The 24,769-nt window shown below is 44.7% G+C and overlaps 2 protein-coding genes, 2 non-coding genes and 1 pseudogene across 4 annotated transcripts in view; 3 read left to right on the forward strand and 2 right to left on the reverse strand.

The window, feature by feature from the left end:
* The window catches only part of LOC134339649 (late histone H2A.2.2-like), a 410,959-nt gene that overhangs the window by 35,497 nt on the left and 350,693 nt on the right, over positions 1-24,769 (forward strand). The gene's annotated exons all lie outside the window — the stretch shown is intronic.
* Positions 1-24,769, reverse strand: part of LOC134339680 (uncharacterized) — a 59,874-nt pseudogene that overhangs the window by 15,479 nt on the left and 19,626 nt on the right.
* trnan-guu (transfer RNA asparagine (anticodon GUU)) lies at positions 1,320-1,393 on the reverse strand. Its single transcript has one exon. It is a non-coding gene; the product is annotated as a tRNA-Asn (tRNA).
* On the forward strand, positions 11,913-11,984 carry trnad-guc (transfer RNA aspartic acid (anticodon GUC)). Its single transcript has one exon. It is a non-coding gene; the product is annotated as a tRNA-Asp (tRNA).
* LOC134339666 (histone H2B-like) lies at positions 18,792-19,188 on the forward strand. Its single transcript, XM_063036366.1, has one exon. It carries the CDS (start codon positions 18,792-18,794, stop codon positions 19,164-19,166), a length of 375 nt encoding a protein of 124 aa, XP_062892436.1. The 3' UTR covers positions 19,167-19,188.

The raw sequence follows: 24,769 nt of genomic DNA on the forward strand, positions 1-24,769 counted from the left end.
GTTTATTTTTGTGATGCAGTTTCATTTTTAAAACCGAGTATTGCGTTCTATTGCAAGATACCATATTATTGGACTGGAAATTTTTGCTAGATGTGTTGATTTACTCAGTTCCAGCAGTAGTGAAGACTTTATCGGAGTACAGGATCGAACGATCGAGAAGAGTTGGCATCGTTTGGCAGTTTAATAAAGGATCGACCTTAGTGAGTCTTCGCTGGAGGAGTAGCGACCTGCATCGCGGATAACTCTTGCCAAAAAGAGCAAAAAGTTCATGCAAAGGTTCTGTCTCTGTCTCTGTCTCTCTCTCTCTCTCTCTCTCTCTCTCTCTCAAAATAATTTAAGGTCAGTTGTTTTAAACTGTTTATTTTCGGACTCGTGTATCCTGTGGACAGAACCAGCAGGAAAGTCGTGCCTATGAAGAAATCCTTCTCCAGAGAAGTCTCTCCCAAGTGAACGTATAAATCTGTTGGACTTTCGAATGGACTTTCGAATTTACCATTTTAAGAACGATATCTGACTTTACCGCTTTAAGAACTGTTTTCGCATTTAACGCTTTAAGAACCAGTGCCGAGTTGTTGAACGGTTGCATAACGGTTAACTTCCGGTTAAAGCTTTTGTTTGTTTTTTTCCTTATCGCTCATCCGTGTTTAATAAATGTTTGGTTGTTTTTATATAACCTATCTCGATTGATATTCATTGTTGCCATTTACGTAACAGGATGAAACAAATTAGACTCCAACTGAATGATCGAGGACCCAAAATTTAATCAAGACCACGACATTAGACCCGGCAAGTCCGTTAGTTCCAGGGATGTCGCTCGAGGAAACGCACACTTATTGTCAAAGAGAATGGTCAAGGAGTATGTAACTTACACACTCCTGACAAAAAATATACCATGCCCCCCGGGTACTGTACTCTCTGTTTCCCCTTCTTCTATCCGGCTGAAGTTACAGGACAGCACGTACTACAGGCTCGTGGATAGCTTCAGCTCCGCCGGTATGTCTGTTGGATGGTGCCCGAGTCGATAAGATGGAGCCTTGACCTCACAATCTACCCGTTATGATGCGGCACCTGATTGTTTACCCGCACTGTGCTGTCTCTATCGCAGTTACATTTTATTCTGCAATCTGTTATTGCTTAACATTGTTCTCTCTCAATACGCTGTGGAATCATTTGATCACCAGGAATAGTGTGAAAGAGAAATAGCGTGAAAAAACATCTTAATTCCCACTGAAGTTAACGCTGCAGTCGCAGTGTCTCCGGACAGCACAGCGTTACCCAGCTGGCAATATAACGCGCCGCAAAAACTGCCGGGTCACCAGCGTCCCTGGGTGGGCTCGAACCACCAACCTTTCGGTTAACAGCCGAACGCGCTGACCGATTGCGCCACAGAGACAAACTGGGAAAGGAGACTATGAATGGTCTGTTCCGGGGTTGGAAGATGGTGACTGACAACTGATGCTGTGAGGCGGCTTTTCACATATCACAATCACAACATTGGAATTAAGCTTGAACTTCCACCAACGGCAGCTGACACTGCGGCTTACCCGGAATCCCAAAGGCTGAAATAAAAGGATAGTTAACGTCTTCTCTCGCCAGATGACTGGATGCACCATTTCAGTGAGAGTCTGTGATTTCTCTTGTTCCTGAATTCACAGCTCCGTTAGACACTCTGAGCTGATGCATTAAAAACTGCCATTCAAACAGAGGATCAATCTCCAGCGATACGGTCAAACACTTCACTAATTGTCTTAGTAACGGCACTTGAACAAACACTTTAATTAAACACCATTGTCTCTGATGTAAACATTGGACGATTGAAGACCAATACACCACAATTCTTGGGCATTACTTCAGCAGAGTCTTTGGTGGCAATGAGGCCGGTAGATTTAATTTTAAACTCTACATTTGTCACGGAAGAGCTACTTTTACAGATTTCATTGTTTATTTTGTTTGATAATCATTGCTTTGCAAATGGAGACCAGCGACACTGAACGACCCATATCTCGGGTCCCTGCAGTTTCCCATGTTGAACTGTCGTTCAGTCCTGCAGCTCCCTCCTAGTCGCACACACGAACAGTCTGGAAACACAGATACGAAGAAAAATACAACAGAGAAATCAAGATTGGGATAGAAACCGTCAAATAACGACGTTCTTGATGTACAAACATGAGAAAATGTGCAGATGCTGCAAATACAAGGCAATACCCAGACAGTCTGCTGAGTTCTTCCAGCATTTTGTCTGTGATATTGCTGAGAAAACAGATTTTATCAGCATCTCAAATCTGACAAAGGTCAAAGGAAATTGTGTTGAGCCGGAGGGCGGTGAGTCTGTGGAATTCTTTGCTGTCGACGGCGATGGAGCCCGAGTCACTTGGTATGTTTAACGCGGAGGGTGGTAGTTACTTGCTCAGTAAGGAAGTCAAAGACTGTGGAGAGAAGGCGTGAGAATGGAGTTGATGAGGATAATAACTCAGCCAAGATGGAATGGGGCAGACTGACTCTGCTCCCTTCTCTTACGGTCTTCTGACCGTATCCCATCAGCGCCTGGGTTCAAGTGTACAGAGTTGTTCGCGCTTCTGTTGTTTATGTTTTTCTCAACGTAGTACAGTATTTATTGTTCTGTGTTTATCAGTCTGCATTTCACGGATGGTGTAGAAAACTGCACAAAACACAGCGTCACATAATCAGTTTCAGGTTGACTGTCTGGTTAAGAAGGCATACGATGTATTTACCTTCATCAACCGTGGGACTGAGTCCAAGAGCCGACAGGTAATAGTAACATGGTACTAAGATAGGTGGCGTTGTGGATAATGAAAGAGGCTTTCAAAGCTTGCAGAGAGGTTTAGGCCAGTTAGAAGAGTGGGCTGAAAGATGGCAGATGGAGTTTAATGCTGAAAAATGTGAGTTGCAAAGTTTTGGTAGGACTAATCAAAATAGGACAGACATGGTAAGTGGTAGGTCATTGAAGAATGCTGTAGAACAGAGGGATCTAGGAATAATGTTGCATAGTTCCCTGAAGGTGGAATCTCATGTGGATAGGGTGGTGAAGAAAGCTTTTGGTATGCTGGCCTTTATAAATCAAAGCTGACAAGAGAAATTAGGGATAGTATCAATTCCAAAGAAGTAGCATACAAATTAGCCAGAGAAAGTGGCTCACCTGAGGACTGGGAGAAATTCAGAGTTCAGCAGAGGAGGACAAAGGGCTTAATTAGGAAGGGGAAAAAAGATTATGAGAGAAAACTGGCAGAGAACATAAAAACGGACTGTAAAAGCTTTTATAGATATGTAAAAAGGAAAAGACTGATAAAGACAAATGTAGGTCCCCTGCAAACAGAAACAGGTGAATTGATTATGGGGAGCAAGGACATGGCAGACCAATTGAATAATTACTTTGGTTCTGTCTTCACTAAGGAGGACATAAATAATCTTCCAGAAATAGTAAGGGACAGAGGGTACAGTGAGATGGAGGAACTGAGCGAAATACATGTTAGTAGGGAAGTGGTGTTAGGTAAATTGAAGGGATTGAAGGCAGATAAATCCCCAGGGCCAGATGGTCTGCATCCCAGAGTGCTTAAGGAAGTGGCCCAAGAAATAGTGGATGCATTAGTGATAATTTTTCAAAACTCGTTAGATTCTGGACTAGTTCCTGAGAATTGGAGGGTGGCTAATGTAACTCCACTTTTTAAAAAAGGAGGGAGAGAGAAACCGGGGAATTATAGGCCGGTTAGCCTAACGTCGGTGGTGGGGAAACTGCTGGAGTCAGTTATCAAGGATGTGATAACAGCACATTTGGAAAGCGGTGAAATGATCGGACAAAGTCAGCATGGATTTGTCAAAGGAAAATCATGTCTGACGAATCTCATAGAATTTTTTGAGGATGTAACTAGTAGAGTGGATAGGGGAGAACCAGTGGATGTGGTATATTTGGATTTTCAAAAGGCTTTTGACAAGGTCCCACACAGGAGATTAGTGTGCAAACTTAAAGCACACGGTATTGGGGGTAAGGTATTGGTGTGGGTGGAGAATTGGTTAGCAGACAGGAAGCAAAGAGTGGGAATAAACGGGACCTTTTCAGAATGGCAGGCAGTGACTAGTGGGGTACCGCAAGGCTCAGTGCTGGGACCCCAGTTGTTTACAATATATATTAATGACTTGGATGAGGGAATTAAATGCAGCATCTCCAAGTTTGCGGATGACACGAAGCTGGGTGGCAGTGTTAGCAGTGAGGAGGATGCTAAGAGGATGCAGGGTGACTTGGATAGGTTGGGTGAGTGGGCAAACTCATGGCAGATGCAATTTAATGTGGATAAATGTGAAGTTATCCACTTTGGTGGCAAAAATAGGAAAACAGATTATTATCTGAATGGTGGCCGATTAGGAAAAGGGGAGGTGCAACGAGACCTGGGTGTCATTATACACCAGTCATTGAAAGTGGGCATGCAGGTACAGCAGGCGGTGAAAAAGGCGAACGGTATGCTGGCATTTATAGCGAGAGGATTCGAGTACAGGAGCAGGGAGGTACTACTGCAGTTGTACAAGGCCTTGGTGAGACCACACCTGGAGTATTGTGTGCAGTTTTGGTCCCCTAATCTGAGGAAAGACATCTTTGCCATAGAGGGAGTACAAAGAAGGTTCACCAGATTGATTCCTGGGATGGCAGGTCTTTCATATGAAGAAAATCTGGATGAACTGGGCTTGTACTGGTTGGAATTTAGAAGATTGAGGGGGGATCTGATTGAAACGTATAAGATCCTAAAGGGATTGGACAGGCTAGATGCGGGAAGATTGTTCCCGATGTTGGGGAGGTCTAGAACGAGGGGTCACAGTTTGAGGATAGAGGGGAAGCCTTTTAGGACCGAGATTAGGAAAAACTTCTTCACACAGAGAGTGGTGAATCTGTGGAATTCTCTGCCACAGCAAACTGTTGAGGCCAGTTCATTAGCTATGTTTAAAAGGAAGTTAGATATGGCCCTTGTGGCTACAGGGGTCAGGGGGTATGGAGGGAAGGCGGGGTTCTGAGTTGGATGATCAGCCATGATCATAATAAATGGCGGTGCAGGCTCGAAGGGCCGAATGGCCTACTCCTGCACCTATTTTCTATGTTTCTATGTTTCTATAAGAGTTGGGATGTAATGTTGAAATTGTATAAGGCATTTGTAAGGCCAAATTTGGAGTATTATGTACAGTTCTGGTCACCGAATTATAGGAAAGATGTCAATAAAATTGTGAGGTTTACTAAAATGTTGCCTGGGTTTCATCTCCTAAGTGACAGAGAAAGGTTGAACAAGTTGGGTCTTTATTCTTTGGAGCGTAGAAGGTTGAGGGGGGATTTGATAGAGGTGTTTAAAATTATGAGGGGGATTGATAGAGTTGACGTGGATAGGCTTTTTCCATTGAGAGTGGGGGAGATTCAAATAAGAGGACATGAGTTGAGAGTTAAAGGACAAAAGTTTAGGAGTAACATGAGGGGGAACTTCTTTACTCAGAGAGTGGTAGCTGTGTGGAACGAGCTTCCAGCAGAAGTGGTTGAGGCAGGTTCGATGTTGTCATTTAAAGTTAACTTGGACAGATATATGGACAGGAAAGGAATGGAGGGTTATGGGCTGAGTGCAGGTCGGTGGGACTAGGTGAGAGTAAGAGTTCGGCACGGTCCAGAAGGGCTGAGATGGCCTGTTTCCGTGCTGTAATTGTTATATGGTTATATGGTTAGGTAATGTTACAGCTATATAGGACCCTGATCAGACCCCACTTGGAGTACTGTGCTCAGTTCTGGTCACCTCACTATAGGAAGGATGTGAAAACCATAGAAAGGGTGCAGAGGAGGTTTACAAGGATGTTGCCTGGATTGGGGAGCGTGCCTTATGAGAATACTTTGAGTAACTTGGCCTTTTCTCCTTGGAGCGATGGGGGACGAGAGGTGACCTGATGGAGTTGTATAAGATGATGAGATCGTGTTCATAGTCAGAGGCCCTTTCCCAGGGCTGAAATGGTTCACACAAGAGGGCACGGTTTTAGGGTGCTTGGAAGTAGGTACAGATGGGAAGTCAGGAGTAAGTGTTTTTTTTACGCAGAGTGTGGTGAGTGCGTGGAACTGGCTGCCGGCGACGGTGGTGGAGGCGGATGCAATAGGGTATTTTAATTGACTCTCGGATGGGTACATGGAGCTTAGAAAAATAAAATAAAATAAAAGGCCCGAGGTAATTTCAAAAGTCAGTCCATGTTCGGCACAGCATTATGGTCCAAATGACCTGTATTGTGCTGTAGGCTTTCTATGTTTCAATGTTTCTATATATAGAAAGTTAACAAAAATGCTAGAGCGGACATCGGAAGCTGGAAATAGGAGGTAGTAATAGGGGACAAATAAATGGCGGACGAAATTGTTAAGTATTATGCGTCCATCTTTTATGTTGAGGATACAAGCAGTATGCCAGAAATTCGAGAGGGTCAAGGGATGTAAGTGAGTGTAGTTGTTATTATTAAGGAGAAGGTGTTTGGAAGCTGAAAGACCGCAAGGTCACCTGACCAGATGGACTGCACCACGGGTTTCTGAAAGGAGATAACGAGATCATGGAAGAGTTAATAGTGATCTTTCAGGAATCACGGGCTTCTGAAATGGTTCAGAGAACTGGAAAATTGTTAATCTGATTTTGCTCTTCTCGACAGGAGGGAAGCAAAATACAGAACACTACAGACCGGTTATCAGGGCTGTTCTGGTTGGGAAAATGCTGGAGTCCATGAGGTTTCTGGGTGCGTGGAGACACCTGCTAAAATAGGCCGGTCAACATGGTTTCTTTCAGGGGAAATCTTGCCTGACTAATCTGCTGGAATTAATTCGGGAAATAACAGGCAAGATGGACAAAGGAGCGTTAGTGATGTTGTTTACTTGGATTTTCAGAGGCATTTGTCAGGAGCCGCAGATAAAGCTGCTGAACAATATTAGAGCCCATGGCATTACAGGAAAGATACGAGCATGGAAAATATATTTGTAACTGGTGCGAGGCAAAGGCTGGGAATAAATATGGACTTCTCAGTTGTTTGTCGGTAACTAGTGGTGTTCTGCAGGGGTCTCTGCCTTGTATGATATATGTTGATGCTCTAGATGACGAAATTGATTGCCTTGCATGTGACAGGAAATTAGGTGGAGGGCCTGGTAGTGTTGATGTTGCAGGAAAATCGCAGAAGGACTGAGCCAGATTTGGAGATTGGACAGATAAGTGGCAGGTGGGATACCGAATGGGTCGGAGGACAGACAGCACAGAGATAATATCAGGATGGGGCAGCAGATAGCAAATACGAGATGAAAAGCAGTGAGAAAGGTGCGAAATAAATCAACAAAGAACAGTTAATAAAGGAAACATTTATAAAGGAAGCCCTCTATTGGAGCTTAGAAAAATAGAGCGCAATGGGTAACCCTAGGTAATTTGTAGGTTAAGGACATGTTGGGCACAGCTTTGTGGGCCGAAGGGCCTGTACTGTGCTGTAGGTTTTCTGTGTTTCTATGACACGTTGTGACGTCAGCAAAGAATCGACAAATGAAAATGAAGAGAAGAATGAGCAACGTCCACAACGGAGCAGCGCGTCACCACGTTCAGACAACAGCAGAGAGGCGCAGCGGCAGCGTGCTGGGCCCATGGGCGTCCATTCGGCCGATGGATTGACCATTGTTTCCATGGAGAGCTCTGGAGGTGACGGAGGTCATATCAAATTAACCCGGGCCTATCAGGGTAGGGGAAAACTGTCCTGACGTGTGTAAACTTAGAGAGCATCACATGGAGAACTTCATGCGGATGTTTTTGGAAACTGGAACCCATGCCCGAGTGACTGGCGAGGCAGGAACACCCACAATATTAGAGAATTGTCTGGGCGACCACCTCAATCATTAAGACACTGAAGGCAACAGCTAGCAAGCGAGCCCTTCTCTGGTGAGATCGGTAGTTGATTGTCAGCACGGACATTGTGGGCCGAAAGGCCTGTTTTAGGGTCACATGATTCTGTGAATCTATATTACATTTGTGAATCACAATAAAGGGTTTAATTTACTCTGGTAATGGGGGAGGGGGATGAGAGAGATCCCACTGTGTATAAATAGACAGAGTGTGTGGTGAGTAGACTGACCGCACTCAGTGTGAACACATCATCCGACATGTTTTGATGTGTCCTAGTTGGCTGTGGGAATCTGGGTTAGAGTGAGAGCTGGAAGCGGCACTGATCGGTTCACCGGGGAAAATGTGACGGACAGCACTTCAATCCTTGATTCACTGCCCAGCCCAGAGTGAATAATAATTTTACATTCACCCGTCGATTTAAATAACTTCGGGAATTCTTACGCAAGGTGTCGGGGTTGGACCACTCGGACGCTAGGATTGTAAGTGTTTCTCTTCACCATTTACACCTCGGAGTTCAACTACTGCACAGTCTTGTCATCTTCAGAAGTTTTCTGATGACTCTGCCATAGTTGGATGCATCAGCAAGGGAGATAGAAACATAGAAAATAGGTGCAGAAATAGGCCATTCGGCCCTTCGAGCCTGCACCGCCATTTATTATGATCATGGCTGATCATCCAACTCAGAACCCCGCCCCAGCCTTCCCTCCATACCCCCTGACCCCCATAGCCACAAGGGCCATATCTAACTCCCTCTTAAATATAGCCAATGAACTGGCCTCAACTGTTTCCTGTGGCAGAGAATTCCACAGATTCACCACTCTCTGTGTGAAGAAGTTTTTCCTAATCTCGGTCCTAAAAGGCTTCCCCTCTATCCTCAAACTGTGGCCCCTCGTTCTGGACTTCCCCGACATCGGGAACAATCTTCCTGCATCTAGCCTGTCCAATCCCTTTAGGATCTTATACGTTTCAATCAGATCCCCCCCTCAATCTTCTAAATTCCAACGAGTACAAGCCCAGTTCATCCAGTCTTTCTTCATATGAAAGTCCTGCCATCCCAGGAATCAATCTGGTGAATCTTCTTTGTACTCCCTCTAAGGCAAGGATGTCTTTCCTCAGATTAGGGGACCAAAACTGCACACAATACTCCAGGTGTGGTCTCACCAAGGCCTTGTACAACTGCAGTAGTACCTCCCTGCTCCTGTACCTGAATCCTCTCACTATAAATGCCAGCATACCATTCGCCTTTTTCACCGCCTGCTGTACCTGCATGCCCGCTTTCAATGACTGGTGTATAATGACACCCAGGTCTCATTGCACCTCCCCTTTTCCTAATCGGCCACCATTCAGATAATAATCTGTTTTCCTATTTTTGCCACCAAAGTGGATAACTTCACATTTATCCACATTAAATTGCATCTGCCATGAATTTGCCCACTCACCCAACCTATCCAAGTCACTCTGCATCCTCTTAGCATCCTCCTCACAGCTAACACTGCCACCTAGCTTCGTGTCATCCACAAACTTGGAGATGCTGCATTTAATTCCCTCATCCAAGTCATTAATATATATTGTAAACAACTGGGGTCCCAGCACTGAGCCTTGCGGTACCCCACTAGTCACTGCCTGCCATTCTGAAAAGGTCCCGTTTATTCCCACTCTTTGCTTCCTGTCTGCTAACCAATTCTCCATCCACATCAATACCATACCCTCAATACCGTGTGCTTTAAGTTTGCACACTAATCTCCTGTGTGGGACCTTGTCAAAAGCCTTTTGAAAATCCAAATATACCACATCCGCTGGTTCTCCCCTATCCACTCTACTAGTTACATCCTCAAAAAATTCTATGAGATTCGTCAGACATGATTTTCCTTTCACAAATCCATGCTGACTTTGTCCGATCATTTCACCGCTTTCCAAATGTGCTGTTATCACATCCTTGATAACTGACTCCAGCAGTTTCCCCACCACCGACGTTAGGCTAACCGGCCTATAATTCCCCGGTTTCTCTCTCCCTCCTTTTTTAAAAAGTGGAGTTACATTAGCCACTCTCCAATCCTCAGGAACTAGTCCAGAATCTAACGAGTTTTGAAAAATTATCACTGATGCATCCACTATTTCTTGGGCTACTTCCTTAAGCACTCTAGGATGCAGACCATCTGGCCCTGGGGATTTATCTGCCTTTAATCCCTTCAATTTACCTAACACCACTTCCCTACTAACATGTATTTCACTCAGTTCCTCCATCTCACTGGACCCTCTGTCCCTTACTATTTCTGGAAGATTATTTATGTACTTCTTAGTGAAGACAGAACCAAAGTAATTATTCAATTGGTCTGCCATGTCCTTGCTCCCCATAATCAATTCACCTGTTTCTGTCTGCAAGGGACCTACATTTGCCTTTACCAGTCTTTTCCTTTCTACATATCTATAAAAGCTTTTACAGTCCGTTTTTATGTTCCCTGCCAGTTTTCTCTCATAATCTTTTTTCCCCTTCCTAATTAAGCCCTTTGTCCTCCTCTGCTGAACTCTGAATTTCTCCCAGTCCTCAGGTGAGCCACTTTCTCTGGCTAATTTGTATGCTTCTTCTTTGGAATTGATACTATCCCTAATTCCTCTTGTCAGCCACGGGTGCACTACCTTCCTTGATTTATTCTTTTGCCAAACTGGGATGAACAATTGTTGTAGTTCATCCATGCAACCTTTAAATGCTTGCCATTGCATATCCACCATCAATCCTTTAAGTGTCATTTGCCAGTCTAGCTTAGCAAGGTGAGACTGAGTACAGGGCTACGGTAGGAAACTTTGTCACATGGTGTGAGCAGAATTATCTGCAGCTTAATGTGAAAAAGACTAGAGCTGGTGGTAGACCTGAGGAGAGCTAAGGTACCGGTGACCCCTGTTTCCATCCAGGGGGTCAGTGTGGACATGGTGGAGGGTTTCAAATACCTGGGTATACGAATTGACAATAAACTGGACTGGTCTAAGAACACTGAGGCTGTCTACAAGAAGGGTCAGAGCCGTCTCTATTTCCTGAGGAGACTGAGGTCCTTTAACATCTGCCGGACGATGCTGAGGATGTTCTCCAAGTCTGTGGTGGCCAGTGCTATCATGTTTGCTGTTGTGTACTGGGGCAGCAGGCTGAGGGTAGCAGACACCAACAGAATCAACAAACTCATTCGTAAGGCCAGTGATGTTGTGGGGATGGAACTGGAGTCTCTGATGGTGGTGTCTGAAACGAGGATGCTGTCCAAGTTGCATGCCATCTTGGACAATGTCTCCCATCCACTACATAATGTACTGGGTGGGCACAGGAGTACATTCAGCCAGAGACTCATTCCACCGAGATGCAACACAGAGCGTCATAGGAAGTCATTCCTGCCTGTGGCCATCAAACTTTACAACTCCTCCCTTGGAGGGTCAGACAACCTGAGCTAATAGGCTGGTCCTGGACTTATTTCATAATTTACTGGCATAATTTACATATTACAATTTAACTTTTTATGGTTCTATTACTATTTATTATTTATGGTGCAACTGTAACGAAAACCAATTTCCCCCGGGATCAATAAAGTATGACTATGACTGTGGTTCGAGCTGTTTTCTGAGTGTGGTCACTGTGATTCCTCACTCTGGTGCAGTTCCTGTTATGTCCGGTTGAGGTCGCCATCCTCCGACAGACCGGAGATACACAACACCCAGTGTTTCAATGAAGTGGGAGTGAACGCTTCAGAATTCGATTAGCTACATATCGTTTCCCGCCCGTCGCACTAAAAAAACAAAAATATAAATATTTCTGTGTGATTAAAAATGTTCATTCCATCAACACGGATTTGGGCTCGAATGAGTGTATTTCCTTTCGCTAATCCTTGAACACAACAGGTGACTGAATCGCTGGAGCAAACTGAGACACTGCTGTGGGAGGGACACGAGTGAAAGGCTCCAGTATTACAGCTGAGAAACATCAAGGTAATTCTGTTCACCCTCTTGTCTTCTTAAGTGTGTATGAGAGGGGTTACCATCAGCAATTCCTCGTTAGTATAGTGGTTAGTATCCCCGCCTGTCACGCGGGAGACCGGGGTTCAATTCCCCGACGGGGAGAGATAAATTTTACTGCATTCTTCAAGGGAAATACTGAATTAAAAAGACAAATAAAAGGGGACAAAACATTTTTTACGCAATTCAGTTCGTTGGGCATTGGGAAGGTGGAATAGCTGGGGCTGCTGTGAGCCCGGGATGGTAGAGTTTTCCGAGAAGAAAGTGGTGTTATTGTCAACCTCTTCCATCAAGTATCCCCTGAGAATCAATATCTCAGCACCGTTCTTTGTTACTTGTTCGTTGTTCATCATTAACTGGCAGACCACAGTTATGTGTGCTTGCAACATTGTGTGTCCGAAAGAGTGATCAGCAGCACTGGGGCTCCACAGGGGACTGTCTTGTCTCCCTTTCTCTTCACCATTTACACCTCGGACTTCAACTGCTGCAGAGTCTCGTCATCTTCAGAAGTTTTCTGATGACTCTGCCATAGTTGGATCCATCAGTACTGGAGATGAGGCTGAGTACAGGGCTACGGTAGGAAACTTTGTCACATGGTGTGAGCAGAATTATCTGCAGCTTAATGTAAAAAAGACTAAGGAGCTGGTGGTAGACCTGAGGAGAGCTAAGGCACCGGTGACCCCTGTTTCCATCCAGGGGGTCAGTGTGGACATGGTGGAAGATTACAAATACCTGGAGATACGAATTGACAATAAACTGGACTGGTCTAAGAACACTGAGGCTGTCGACAAGAAGGGTCAGAGCCGTCTCTATTTCCTGAGGAGACTGAGGTCCTTTGACATCTGCCGGATGATGCTGTGGATGTTCTACGAGTCTGTGGTGGCCAGTGCTATCATGTTTGCTGTTGTGTGCTGGGGCAACAGGCTGAGGGTAGCAGACACCAACAGAATCAACAAACTCATTCGTAAGGCCAGTGATGTTGTGGGGATGGAACTGGACTCTCTGACAGTGGTGTCTGAAAAGAGGATGCTGTCTAAGTTGCATGCCATCTTGGACAATGTCTCCCATCCACTACATAACGTACTGGGTGGGCACAGGATTACATTCAGCCAGAGACTCATTCCACCAAGATGCAACACAGAGCGTCATAGGAAGTCATTCCTGCCTGTGGCCATCAAACTTTACAACTTCTCCCTTGGAGGGTCAGACACCCTGAGCCAATAGGCCGGTCCTGGACTTATTTCCTGGCATAATTTACATATTACTATTTAACTATTTATGGTTTTATTACTATTTATTATTTATGGTGCAACTGTAACGAAAACCAATTTCTCCCGGGATCAATAAAGTATGACTATGACTATGACTACGACTATTCCAAGCATATCAATCCGGGGTTTTTGTTGTCAGCTATGAATTCCCGCATGTTCCCACCACAGTAGTAAGGTACCTAACCAATATCAGTCCAGACGAAGGGCACCGGTCGGAAACGTTGACTGTTTACTCTTTTTCATCGATGTTGTCTGGTCTGCTGAGTTCCTTCAGCAGTTTGTGTGTGTTGCTTGGATTTCCAGCATCTGCAGATTTCTCCTAAATTCCTTCAGAGTGTAAACACAGGTAGGCAGGACGGTGAAGAAGGTGTTCGCCACACTCGCATTCATCGGTTCGAGTATCGGGCCCTGGACTGTGACGTCACATTACAGCTCTACCAGCCTCGGGGAAACTACTCTTGGAGCACGGAGTACAGTTATAGTTGCCCTGGGATCAGAGGGTGACATTAAACTTTAGAGGGTGCAAAAGGGATTTAACAGGAGGCTGGATAGGCCAGGACTTTTCTCACCAGAGTGTATGTGACGTTAGAGAGGTGAGAAAATAATGGCAGTCATAGATACGGTCAATAGTGAATCTGTTATCTCCAGGGCCATGGAGTTGAAAGCTGGAGATTACAGGTATAAAGTGAGAGAGGGAAGTTTTAAATGGGACCCTGAGGATCAGGTTTTGTACACAGAATGTGTTGTTTACATGGAACAAACTACCCCAAGTGGTGGTATAGGTGGGCACAGTTGCAATATCTCTTGGACTGTGGAGAGGGAAGTTTCACAGGGACATGGGCCAAATGCAGGCGACTGACAATGGTTTTGTTTGGCCACTTGGTCAGCATGGATGTGTTGGGCTGAAGGGCCTGTTTCTGTGCTGCATAACTCAGTGACTATGTCTGCTGCTGTGGCAGAGCGGGAGGGACAGTGTCAGTAGTGAGAAGGTTTGGGGGATGTAGACAGGAGAGTGGATGGTTGAGGATGTGGCAGATGGAACAGAATGTGGGGAAATGTGCGATCACCCATTCCCAGGAACAAACTATAAGAGTCATTTCCACACGGGGATGTTCAGAGGGACCTGGGCGTCCTTGTAAACAAATGCAGATACAACAAGTAATGAGATAGGGAAACAGTATTTTGTCCTGTGATCCAGGAGGAGTGGAGAAGAGGGTACAGATGTCTCACTGGGATTATATAGGACCCTGGTGAGAGCACACCTTGAATACCGTGTCCAGGTTTGGTCACACTTCCTCAGGAAGGATATCCCTGCAATAGAGGGAGCGCAGTGACTGTTCCCCACACTGACTGGGCTGGTTCCAGGGATGGAAGGTTGGTTATGTGAGAGTAGAGTGTGTGGGCTGGGTCTGTATTCCCTGCAGTTAATGAGAAAACAAGGAAATCTGTTAGATTCTTTCAGGATGTGACAGGCAGTCGGCAAGGAGAATGTTTCACCTGAATGAGAACTCCATAACTGAGGAAAATACCCTCAGAATGAGGTGTAAATCAGAAACACGAGACGATCTGCTGATGCTGGAAATCCAAAGCAACAGACACAAAATACTGGAGGAACTCAGCAGAACAGAAAGAGTAAAGAGTTGACACTTCAGGCCGAGACCCTTCCATCAGATCTCAGCGTGAAGGTGCTCAGCCTGAAGCATCGACTCGCTACCCTTTCCCATTGATGCTGCCTGGCCTGCTGACTTCCTCCAGCATTTTGTGTCTGTTGCTCAGAATGAGGTGACAAGCATTCAGGATGGAAATGAGATGATATTACTTTAATCAAAGAACAAAGAACTTCTGTATTCCTTATATAAGTGATGTGGAGCCTCAGGTGCTGGGTTGAGTTAAAGCTGAGATCATTGTTCTCTGGGAGAGTTTTACTCATAAGACCATAAGATATAGGAGCAGAATTCGGCCATTTTGCCTGTCAAGCCTTCTCTGGCATTCCCTTGTATCCCTTTGTGCCCTGACCAATTAAGAATCTATCAATCTCTGCCTATACCCAGTGATTTGGCTTCCACAGCTGCCTGTGGCAAAAAAAAATCACAGATTCACCACTCTCTGGCTGAAGAAATTCCTCCTCATCTCCATTCTGAAAGGATGCCCCTCTATTTTGAAGCTGTGTGGTCCAGTTTTAGACACTCCCACCACAGGAAAAACCCTCTCCACATCAGCTCAATCAAGCCCTTTCACTATTTGATAGGTTTCAATTTGGTAACCCTTCTTTCTGCTAGGTTCCAGTGAATAGAGGCCCAGAGCCATGAAACTCTCTTCAGTAGACAAGCAATTTAATCGTGAGTAAAATTCTCCATTTGTGATGTCATGTGAGCAGAAAAAATCCTGGATTTCAGAGATGTTTGCATTTTGGAATTATGGACCAATCTGCACAATCCTAATTACTACTTTGTACTGCAGTAAACACTGTTTATCCATGCAATCACAGGCACACAGATGCAAAATAAAGACAGGTGTAAATTTAAAGTAGGGAAGTTGAACCTTACTTGGAGGTAAAGCCTGATAACTAGGCCTCAGAACATTCGATTACCCAAATGATCAAAATAAAGCCAAGTAACAAGGTCCAAAATACCCACAACATGCAGAATTACATGCCTCTCGTTATGTTAGTCCATGGGATAAACCCTGGCTGGGTAGCCTGGGTGAGGATGTCTCATGATTGGAGACCCGAAACACCCAATGACCCTGAATAATATTACTCATGATGTGTCCCTTTGAACACCCAGTTCATTAAGCCAAGTAGTGTCAGGCCACATTAATGAAGGCATGGGCCAGATTGAAGTGGCTACACTACACTACCCTATCCACCATAGCCCAACATATCTCACCATACTAAACTCTACAGCCTTATCTCTCCCAGCCCCGCATATACAACCACCAGCCCCACCCTCAAACCTAATCCTAAAGTCCAAGGGGGCACACACCCCAATTAACCCAGGGCACACCCCCACAAACCCGATGACTAGTGTAAGGAGGAGGAAGATCCAATAAAGGCAAGTGTTGGACCTGGTTAATGAAGGCATGGGCCAGATCAAAGTGGCAGCGTTGTGTGACACTGAATCCAGAGTGACGAGATGAAGAAGCACAAGAAGGATGATTCTCCCACTGACCGTATAATCAGTTTGTTATTTTGATTTTGTTCTGATAGTCTTCTGACTCTTTGAATATTTTGGTATAATTCATATTAGGCCTGTACTGTGCTGTACTGTTCTATGTTCTATTTACATGGGAGGCAGGGTTTGAGGGTCGGCACAACATTGTGGGCCGAAGGGCCTGTACTGTGCTGTACTATTCTATGTTCTATGTTCAAACAGTATTTTGTCCTGTGATCCAGGAGGATTGGACAAGAGGGGTACAGATGTCTCACTGGGATTATATAGGGGCCCTGGTGAGAGCACACCTTGAGTATCGTGTCCAGGTTTGGTCACAGTACCTCAGGAAAGATATCCCTGCAATAGAGGGAGTGTAGTGACTGTTCCCCACACTGACTGGGCTGGTTCCAGGGATGGAAGGTTGGTTATGTGACAGGAGAGTGAGTGGGCTCGCTCTGTATTCCCTGCAGTTCATGAGAAAACAAGGAAATCTGTTACATTCTTTCATGATGTGACAGACAGTAGACAAGGAGGATCTTTCCCCTGAATGAGAACTCCATAACTGAGGAAAATACCTTCAGAATGAGGCCTAAATCACAAACACAAGAGAATCTGCTGACGCTGGAAATCCAAAGCAACACACACAAAATGCGGGAGGAACTCAGCAGGACAGGCAGAACTTATGGAAAAGAGTAAACAGTCAACACTTCGGGCTGAAACCCTTCATGAGTTCCTGCCCTGGTGAAGCTTCTCAGCCCGAAGCATCGACTCGTTACCCTTTCCCATAGATGCTGCCTGGCCTGCTGACTTCCTCCAGCATTTTGTGTCTGTTGCTCAGAATGAGGTGACTAACATTCAGGATGGAAATGAGATGATATTTCTTTAATCAGAGAACAAAGAACTTCTGTATTCCTTATATAAGTAATGTGGAGCCTCAGGTGCTGGGTTGAGTCAAAGCTGAGATCAACAGTCTCTGAGAGAGTTTCAGTCACTAAGTGAGTCCATATGACCATAAGATACAGGAGTAGAATTCGGCCATTTTGCCTGTCGAGCCTTCTCTGGCATTTCATCATCACAGATCAATTTTTCCTCTTATCCCCAATCCCCTGCCTTCCCTTGTATCCCTTCACGCCCTGACCAATTAAGAATCTATCAATCTCTGCCTATACCCAGTGATTTGGCCTCCACAGCTGCCTGTGGCAAAAAAAAAATCACAGATTCACCACTCTCTGGCTGAAGAAATTCCTCCTCATCTCCATTCTAAAAGGAGGCCCCTCTATTTTGAACCTGTGTGGTCCAGTTTTAGATATTCCCACCACAGGAGAAACCCTCTCCACGGGCACTCAGTTAAGGCTTTTCACTATTTGTTGGGTTTCAATTTGGTAACCCTTCTTTCTTTGAAGTTCCAGTGAGCTGTGAAACTCTCTTCATTAGACAAGCCATATAACCCTGAGTAAAATTCTCCATTTGTGACATCATGTCAGCACAAAAAATTCTGGATTTCAAAGATTTTTGCATTTTGGAATTATCGACCAATCTGCACAACCCTAATCACTACTTTGTACTGCAGTAAACACTGTTAATCCATGAAGTCCCAGGCATACAGATGCAAAATAAACACAGGTGTAAATTTAAAGTACGGAGGTTGAACCTTACTTGGAGGTAAAGCCTGATTACTAGGCCTCAGAACATTCTACTCCCCAAGTGGTCAAAATAAAGCCAAGTAACAAGGTTTAAAATACCCACAACATGCAGAATTACATGCCTCTCATTATCTTGGTCCATGGAATAAACAGAAGCCGTGGCTGATTAACCCTGGCTGGGTTGGCTGGGCGAGGATGTCTCATGATTAAAGACCCGAAACACCCAATGACCCTAAGTTGTATCACCAATGATGTGTCCCTTTGCACACCCAGTTCATTAAGCCAGGTTGTGTCAGGTCACGTTAATGAAAGGCATGGGCCAGATTAAAGTGACTCCACTACACTACCCTATCCACCATAGTCCCACCTATCTCACCATACTAAACTCTGCAGCCTTATCTCTCCTAGCCCACATGAACTGTACATTTCACCTGTACATAAATAAACTCGATTTGAACTTTACATTGAAATGTCCAAATCTCTCCTTCACTCTCCTGAAGCCCTATGTCATGAACTGAACGTCTCAGTGTTTAATTTTTACAAAATTTCATCTGATTTTATTTAATTCTGCGTTTGAAATTTGCGTTTCTCTTTTCAATCTCAGCCCGCACCCCGGCCTGTCTCTGCCCTTCAGTACTTCCTCCCGCATCAAACGACAGCGGTAAACCCCGCCCATTGGCGCCGCCTCCCATCCCCCAGCGTTCCGATTGGTGACTCATTTCTCCAAACAGCCAATGGAAATGCTCAGAATTCCCATCCTCATTAACATCCCGCTTTGGGCGCTGCCTATTTAATCCGCGCTCCGAACAGCTTCTGCTCATTATTGTGTTTGAAACCGACGAGGAAATGCCGGATCCAGCGAAACCCGCTCCCAAGAAGGGCGCCAAGAAAGATTTGTCCAAACCAGCGAGCAAGACTGGCAAGAAGCGCAAGAGGTCGAGGAAGGAGACTTACGCCATCTACATCTACAAAGTGATGAAGCAGGTTCACCCCGACACCGGCATCTCCTCCAAGGCCATGAGCATCATGAATTCATTCGTCAACGATATTTTCGAGCGCATCGCGGGCGAGGCTTCCCGCCTGGCCCATTACAACAAGCGGTCAACCATCAGCTCCCGGGAGATCCAGACCGCCGTGCGCCTGCTGCTGCCCGGGGAGCTGGCCAAGCACGCCGTGTCCGAAGGGACAAAGGCGGTGACCAAGTACACCAGCTCCAAGTGAAGACAAGTTTACTGACGAAACAAACCGGAAAATCAAAGGCTCTTTTAAGAGCCACTCACGGCTTCATTAAAAGAGTTATTTTTTGTTGATGAGATCATTCAGAATCTTATCTCCGTTAATCAGAACTTGCTGTCCACTGCTCAGTATAATCCCGATTTCTCTCTTATATTCCTGCCTACTGCACAGACACGGAATCGTTAGCACCCCTTCCTCATCATTTCCTCCCGGTCATCAGATTTCCCTGAAGAAGACACTAATTGTTTCTGGTTTAATGACCACGGGGAATGCGGTTCAGTAAGCTTTGTCCCATTTTAGTTACTTCTCTTAACCCCATTCCAACGCGAGAGCTGGACACTCACGGTTTGTTTAGAGTATTTGTTAAAGCTCCACTTTCTGAAGGGCGACCCGTTCACAATGGCCGACCGCGGACAGAAGTTGACAATCGGTTTTATTCCAATCGTTTATCAATTGAAAGAAATCGGTGAACTAAATTCCCAGACACCATCGCAGTATTAACTACACTTGGTTTAAATATCTCGGACTTCAGTAACGGGGGTAAAGGTTCGACAAACAAACCTGTTGTTTATTTTCAACAACAACGGCTTTTTTGGCGGTCTTTTGCAAATTTCAGTTTATTTCGGTCGTTAAACTGTTATTTTCCGCGCTTCTACCGTTGCTGTCTCTTGATTGGTGAATAAAGCAGCTCTCTGATTGGAATATTTGTTCTTTCCAATCAGAGAAGGCACCGTTTCACCAATCATAAACGTCGCACTACATTCCTCCAAACTCTATAAGAAAGGGCGATTGGGCGTATTTATAGAAGCCTGATTTTTGATGGTGAAGACTCTAAGTTTATTTCTGATTTATCAAATTATCTGACGTTGTATATATTGAGGAAACCTGGTTGTTACCGCATTTAAATTCTTCCTTCTAGGATTAAATTGTAATTAGGCATGATAGATTAGTTGGTACAGGAAGTGGTGTTGCAAGTTTTATAAAGAGTTGTGGATGTAAATGAAATGTATGAGGCACTTGTAGAAGTATTTGATTCAACAGGTAGGGACATTAAAGTGGTCTATTATTATAACCATTGTGGAAAGCTTTCGATTGATTTGTTGGACAGTATATGTAGCTCTAGCTCACTAAGGGTTGTGTGGTGTAGGGATTTTAATACATACAGTTCACTGTGGGGTTGTTCTCAGAATGATGGCGATGGTTTGATTGTAGAAGAGTTTTAGATAGTTCACATCTTGTGTGTCTTACTGGTGGGAGAGTTGCGAGATTTGAAGTTCATAATAGTTCTGAAACTGCTGTAAATTGAACTTTAGTTTCAAACATTCAGGCTGCAGTAGATAAGTGGTATGTCATGGGAGATGAAGCATTGGGGAGTGATCATTTTCCTGTATTTATAAGCCTGGGTTTACATTTATATAGGGGACAGGAGGGCACTTATAGGAAGTGGAACTTTGGTAAAGCAATTTGGGAGAAGTTTGAATGTTTTTTATGGTGAGTGTCTGTCTGGGCTGAATGGTGAGGATGATGTGGATTTCTGCAAAGAAACGTTGTCACATTATTCATCAAATAGTGGTGGAAGAGAATCAATTTAAAAAGTGCATTAGTGGGAGAAAAGCTGTACCACGGTGGACGGAGGAGTGTGCAGAGGCAGTTACTGAGAGAAACGTGGCATTTCGGAAAGTTACGAAGTATCACTCTCCGCGTGATCATATTAAGTGTAACAGGTCCCAGGCCGCGGTGAGGAAAGTAATGAAGCTTGTGAAAAAGATTTACTGGAGGTCATATTGTGATAGTATTGGAAGGACTATTGAACTTGGAGATGTTTGGGGAATGACTAAGAAAATGGGGGTGTGGGATTCATAGGGTTCCGAATATTGATTAAAGAAGGTAATACAATTGTTACTGAAATGGAAAGCGTTTAGTTACTGGCTCGGTCATTTTCTGCAATTCATAATCAAAATAATGAAAAGACTAAACAATGTAAGGATAAGGTTTTAAGAGAATACCCCGATGTTTTGGAAACCAGCTGTAGCAGTGATAGCGATGTAGAGTTTTCTTTGTGTGAATTGAAGAAAGTTATTAATAGAACAGGTCAGGCGGCTCCAGGAAAGGATGATACTGTCATGGTCCCTTCTGGAAATCCCCCACTTTGCTAGTTACCTCAGCAATTGGGCCTCAATCCCCTCGTTGAATTTCCAATCATTCCCAGGTTCCACTAACTGCACACACCAGTTTTCCATCAGGAAATGCAGGATAAAGACACTGTGATCACAACAAGGAGCTGCCAGTTCATTGGTCAACTCTCATGTGAGTAAGTCTGATTCCTGAAGACTGTCAATTCTAAGTTCCGCATCGTTTCCTGGATACTCTACGTGACCCTTGTCTCTGTGTAAAGACTCTCCTGGATACCGGTTCCCCGTTCGCGGCTGTGCTAACACCTCACGACTCCGCCTCAACGCCTGTGTCCTGCACTTGGGTTCGTCCCCAGCCACATCCGTGCAACAGATAGATGTTATTGCATGTTTAAACATATGGCCAATCTCTTGAGATAATATTACATTTCTGAATTATAATTGGAGTTCAGGCCATCTTCCCTCCTCATGAAAAATGGCAAATGTAGTGTCTATTCTAAAACCTGGGAAACCCCTGTTGGATCCTTCTAGTTATAGACCAGTATCACTGACATCCTATTTGTGTAAACTTACAGAATGTATGGTAATAGTGTGGTTGAATTATATTTTGGAAAAGGGAGGTGACGTGCTGTTGTTAACATACTGGATTAATTTGAGGGGCAAGTGCTGGTTCAACGCCATGTTTCAAAATCAGTCAATGATTTTTATGCAGAAAACTCCACAGCTACTTTAACACAGCAAGCTTCCACAAACAGTATACTCAATGGAGTTGTCAATCCATGGCCTCATACTGTCACAATGAGGCCACACTCGGGTAGGAGGAACAACACCTTATATTCTGTCTGGGCAGCCTCCAACCTGATGGCATGAACATTGATTTCTTGATCTTCTGGTCCCCTCCCTCATCATTCCCAATCCCCCTTTCCCTCTTGTTGCCTGCCCATCGCCTCCCTCTGGTGTTCCTCCCAGCTTTTCATTCATCCATGGCCTCCTGTTCTCTCCTGTCAGATTCCCCCTTCTCCAGCCCTGTATCTCTTTCACCGATCAACCTCCCAGCTCTTTACTTCATCTCTCCCCCTCCCAGTTCCACCTGTCACTTTGTGTTTCTCTCTTCCCCACCCCCACCTTTGAAATTTACTCCTCATTGTTTTTTCTCCAGTCCTGCTGAAGAATCTGACCCAAAACGTCAGCTGTATTTTTATCCACATATGCTGCCTGGCCTGCAGAGTTTCTCCAGCGTGTTGTGTGTGTTCCTTGGATTTCCAGCATCTGCAGATTTTCTCCTGATTATTACTCAATGTCAACAGGCATTTTGTGTGACAACTGTCAAAGTCCCACTCACTTCGAAATGCAGATATGAAACTCGAGGTTCAGCAGATGCTGGGAATAAACTGTAAAATAACACACACAAAGTACTGTGGGAACTCAGCAGGTCAGGCAGCAGCTAAGCAGAGAAATACACGGTCTAGATAGGATGAAGTGTCTTGGCCCATAATATCAACTATTTATTCCTCTCCATAGATGCTGCTGGGGCCACTGACTCCCTCCAGTATTTTGCAAACATAAACTTCTTTTTTCAGTCAATCAGTTTCCAAATGTTGCTGAACTTTCATTTGCAGCCTCATCCTCCCGGTCTGATTCCCTCCTCCTACTCCACGTAAACTCGAGCCTCCATCACATCTGGAGCCCCAAAGCCCTCATTTGTGCTGACCCCTCTTGTTTCTGCTCCACCATTCTGCTGTCGTACTTTAGAGGAGAGTGTTGTATTGCAACAGCCCGGCAGTGTGAGGCACAGCCCTTTGAAATCAGTGAAAATGACACAAAACAATGACTAGAGCAGGACAGGAAGATTTTAACCATACAAGACTTCATCCTTGGTCCAGAGCTGTGAGGGATGAGGAATATTTGGGACAAAACCCTCGTGAATTCATCTTCTGCAGTTTCCAGAAAGTTACAGATTTAATTCAAAGTAAACCTGTTCATTCACAGACTGGTGAGCAGTTGCAACCTGAATATTATAGGGTGAGTGAGTGGTGAACAGCAGGGATGGATTTGAAAGCTCTGGTGTGCAACAGGAATATGAGCAGGTACCAGATGAACTGAGTGGCCTCTCTACTGTACATTAGCTGTGTGACAGGCAGGAAGCACCTGAGACACAGGATTTGAAATAGAACTGATTAATTTGTCACAGATCCACAATATTAAACACCAGTGTTGTTTAAAACTAACATCAGCAGAACGAACCCTCCAATGCTCAGTGATCAGTTGCAATATCTGCAGAATCTGACATTAACAGTCTCACATGAACTTCCAACTAGATTCAGTCACCATGATGATTAAAATGTTCATATAGAGCTTATTTCAACTTCCTCCCTGATGTGAATTTGCCAGTGTTTCAGCAGGTGTGATGACTGAGTAAATTTCCTTACTGACACAAGACCGAAGTGTGTCCTCCACGTATTATAAACTCACTGGAGCCTCACAAAGTGGGTGAACTGAATGAGTCTCCTCCCACACTCGGAGCAGGTGTGAAGCTGAACTGAGAGACCGACAACAGAGCCAAGTACAGCTGCTCACCGGTGTGATCTGCCTGGTGTTGTAATAGCTCATGTCACTGAATGAATCCCGTCCCACACAGGGAGCAGGTGAATGTCCTCTCCCCGTGTGATCTGCCTGGTGTTGTAATAGCTCATGTGACTGAATGAATCCCGTGCCACACAGGGAGCAGGTGAATGGCCTCTTCCCATGTGAACTTGCTGGTGTTATAAGAGCTCATGTGACTGAATCAATCCCGTCCCACAGCAGGTGAATGTCCTCTTCCCGTGTGAACCGGTTGGTGTATCTGTGGGTGCAGTGACCTGGTGAATCCCTTGCGGTGAATATCAGCTCACCAGTATCGGTGAATATCAGCTCACCAGTATCAACACTGGCCATTTATCAGGTCAGATCAAGGACATGTCCACATATTGGGGTTCTCCTTGCAAAGACTGGTGTGCTGTCTTCTCAACCATCTCATCCTTCACATTCAATGGTTGGTAGCATTCAAATGTTGGGGAACTCACAAACACATGAGAACTGACACACTGTTGCGTTTGAGATTCTCAGACAGAAATTCTGTCTTTTTTGCCCTGTAAAATGTTTGCAAAGAAGTTCAACAGGTGAAAGAGAATATATCTCAGTTGAGATTATTTTAGTTTTCATGTTGATGTCTGATGTCACACTGTTACAGTGAGGCTGAACACTGTCGGGAGGAACAACACCTGTAACTGGGCATAGTTCAGGCATAAGGACACAACATCAAATTCTCTGTTTTCCTCTCTGCCCATCAAGCTGTGACTTGGCTCAGTGTGTCTCTCTCCATTAGTACAGCTTCACATTCTGGGTATCGCCCACAGACCTATTAAGCACACAATACAAACAGAGCTGCTTTGTGAGAGTTTCTGCTGATTATGACCC

This window comes from Mobula hypostoma, chromosome 30 (assembly GCF_963921235.1).
Source record: "Mobula hypostoma chromosome 30, sMobHyp1.1, whole genome shotgun sequence".
Taxonomy (NCBI): Eukaryota; Metazoa; Chordata; class Chondrichthyes; order Myliobatiformes; family Myliobatidae; genus Mobula; species Mobula hypostoma.

What these genes read in the sequence shown, in the direction of transcription:
- LOC134339666 (XM_063036366.1), top strand. Translation starts at nt 18,792, where the DNA reads ATGCCGGATCCAGCGAAACCCGCTCCCAAGAAGGGCGCCAAGAAAGAT.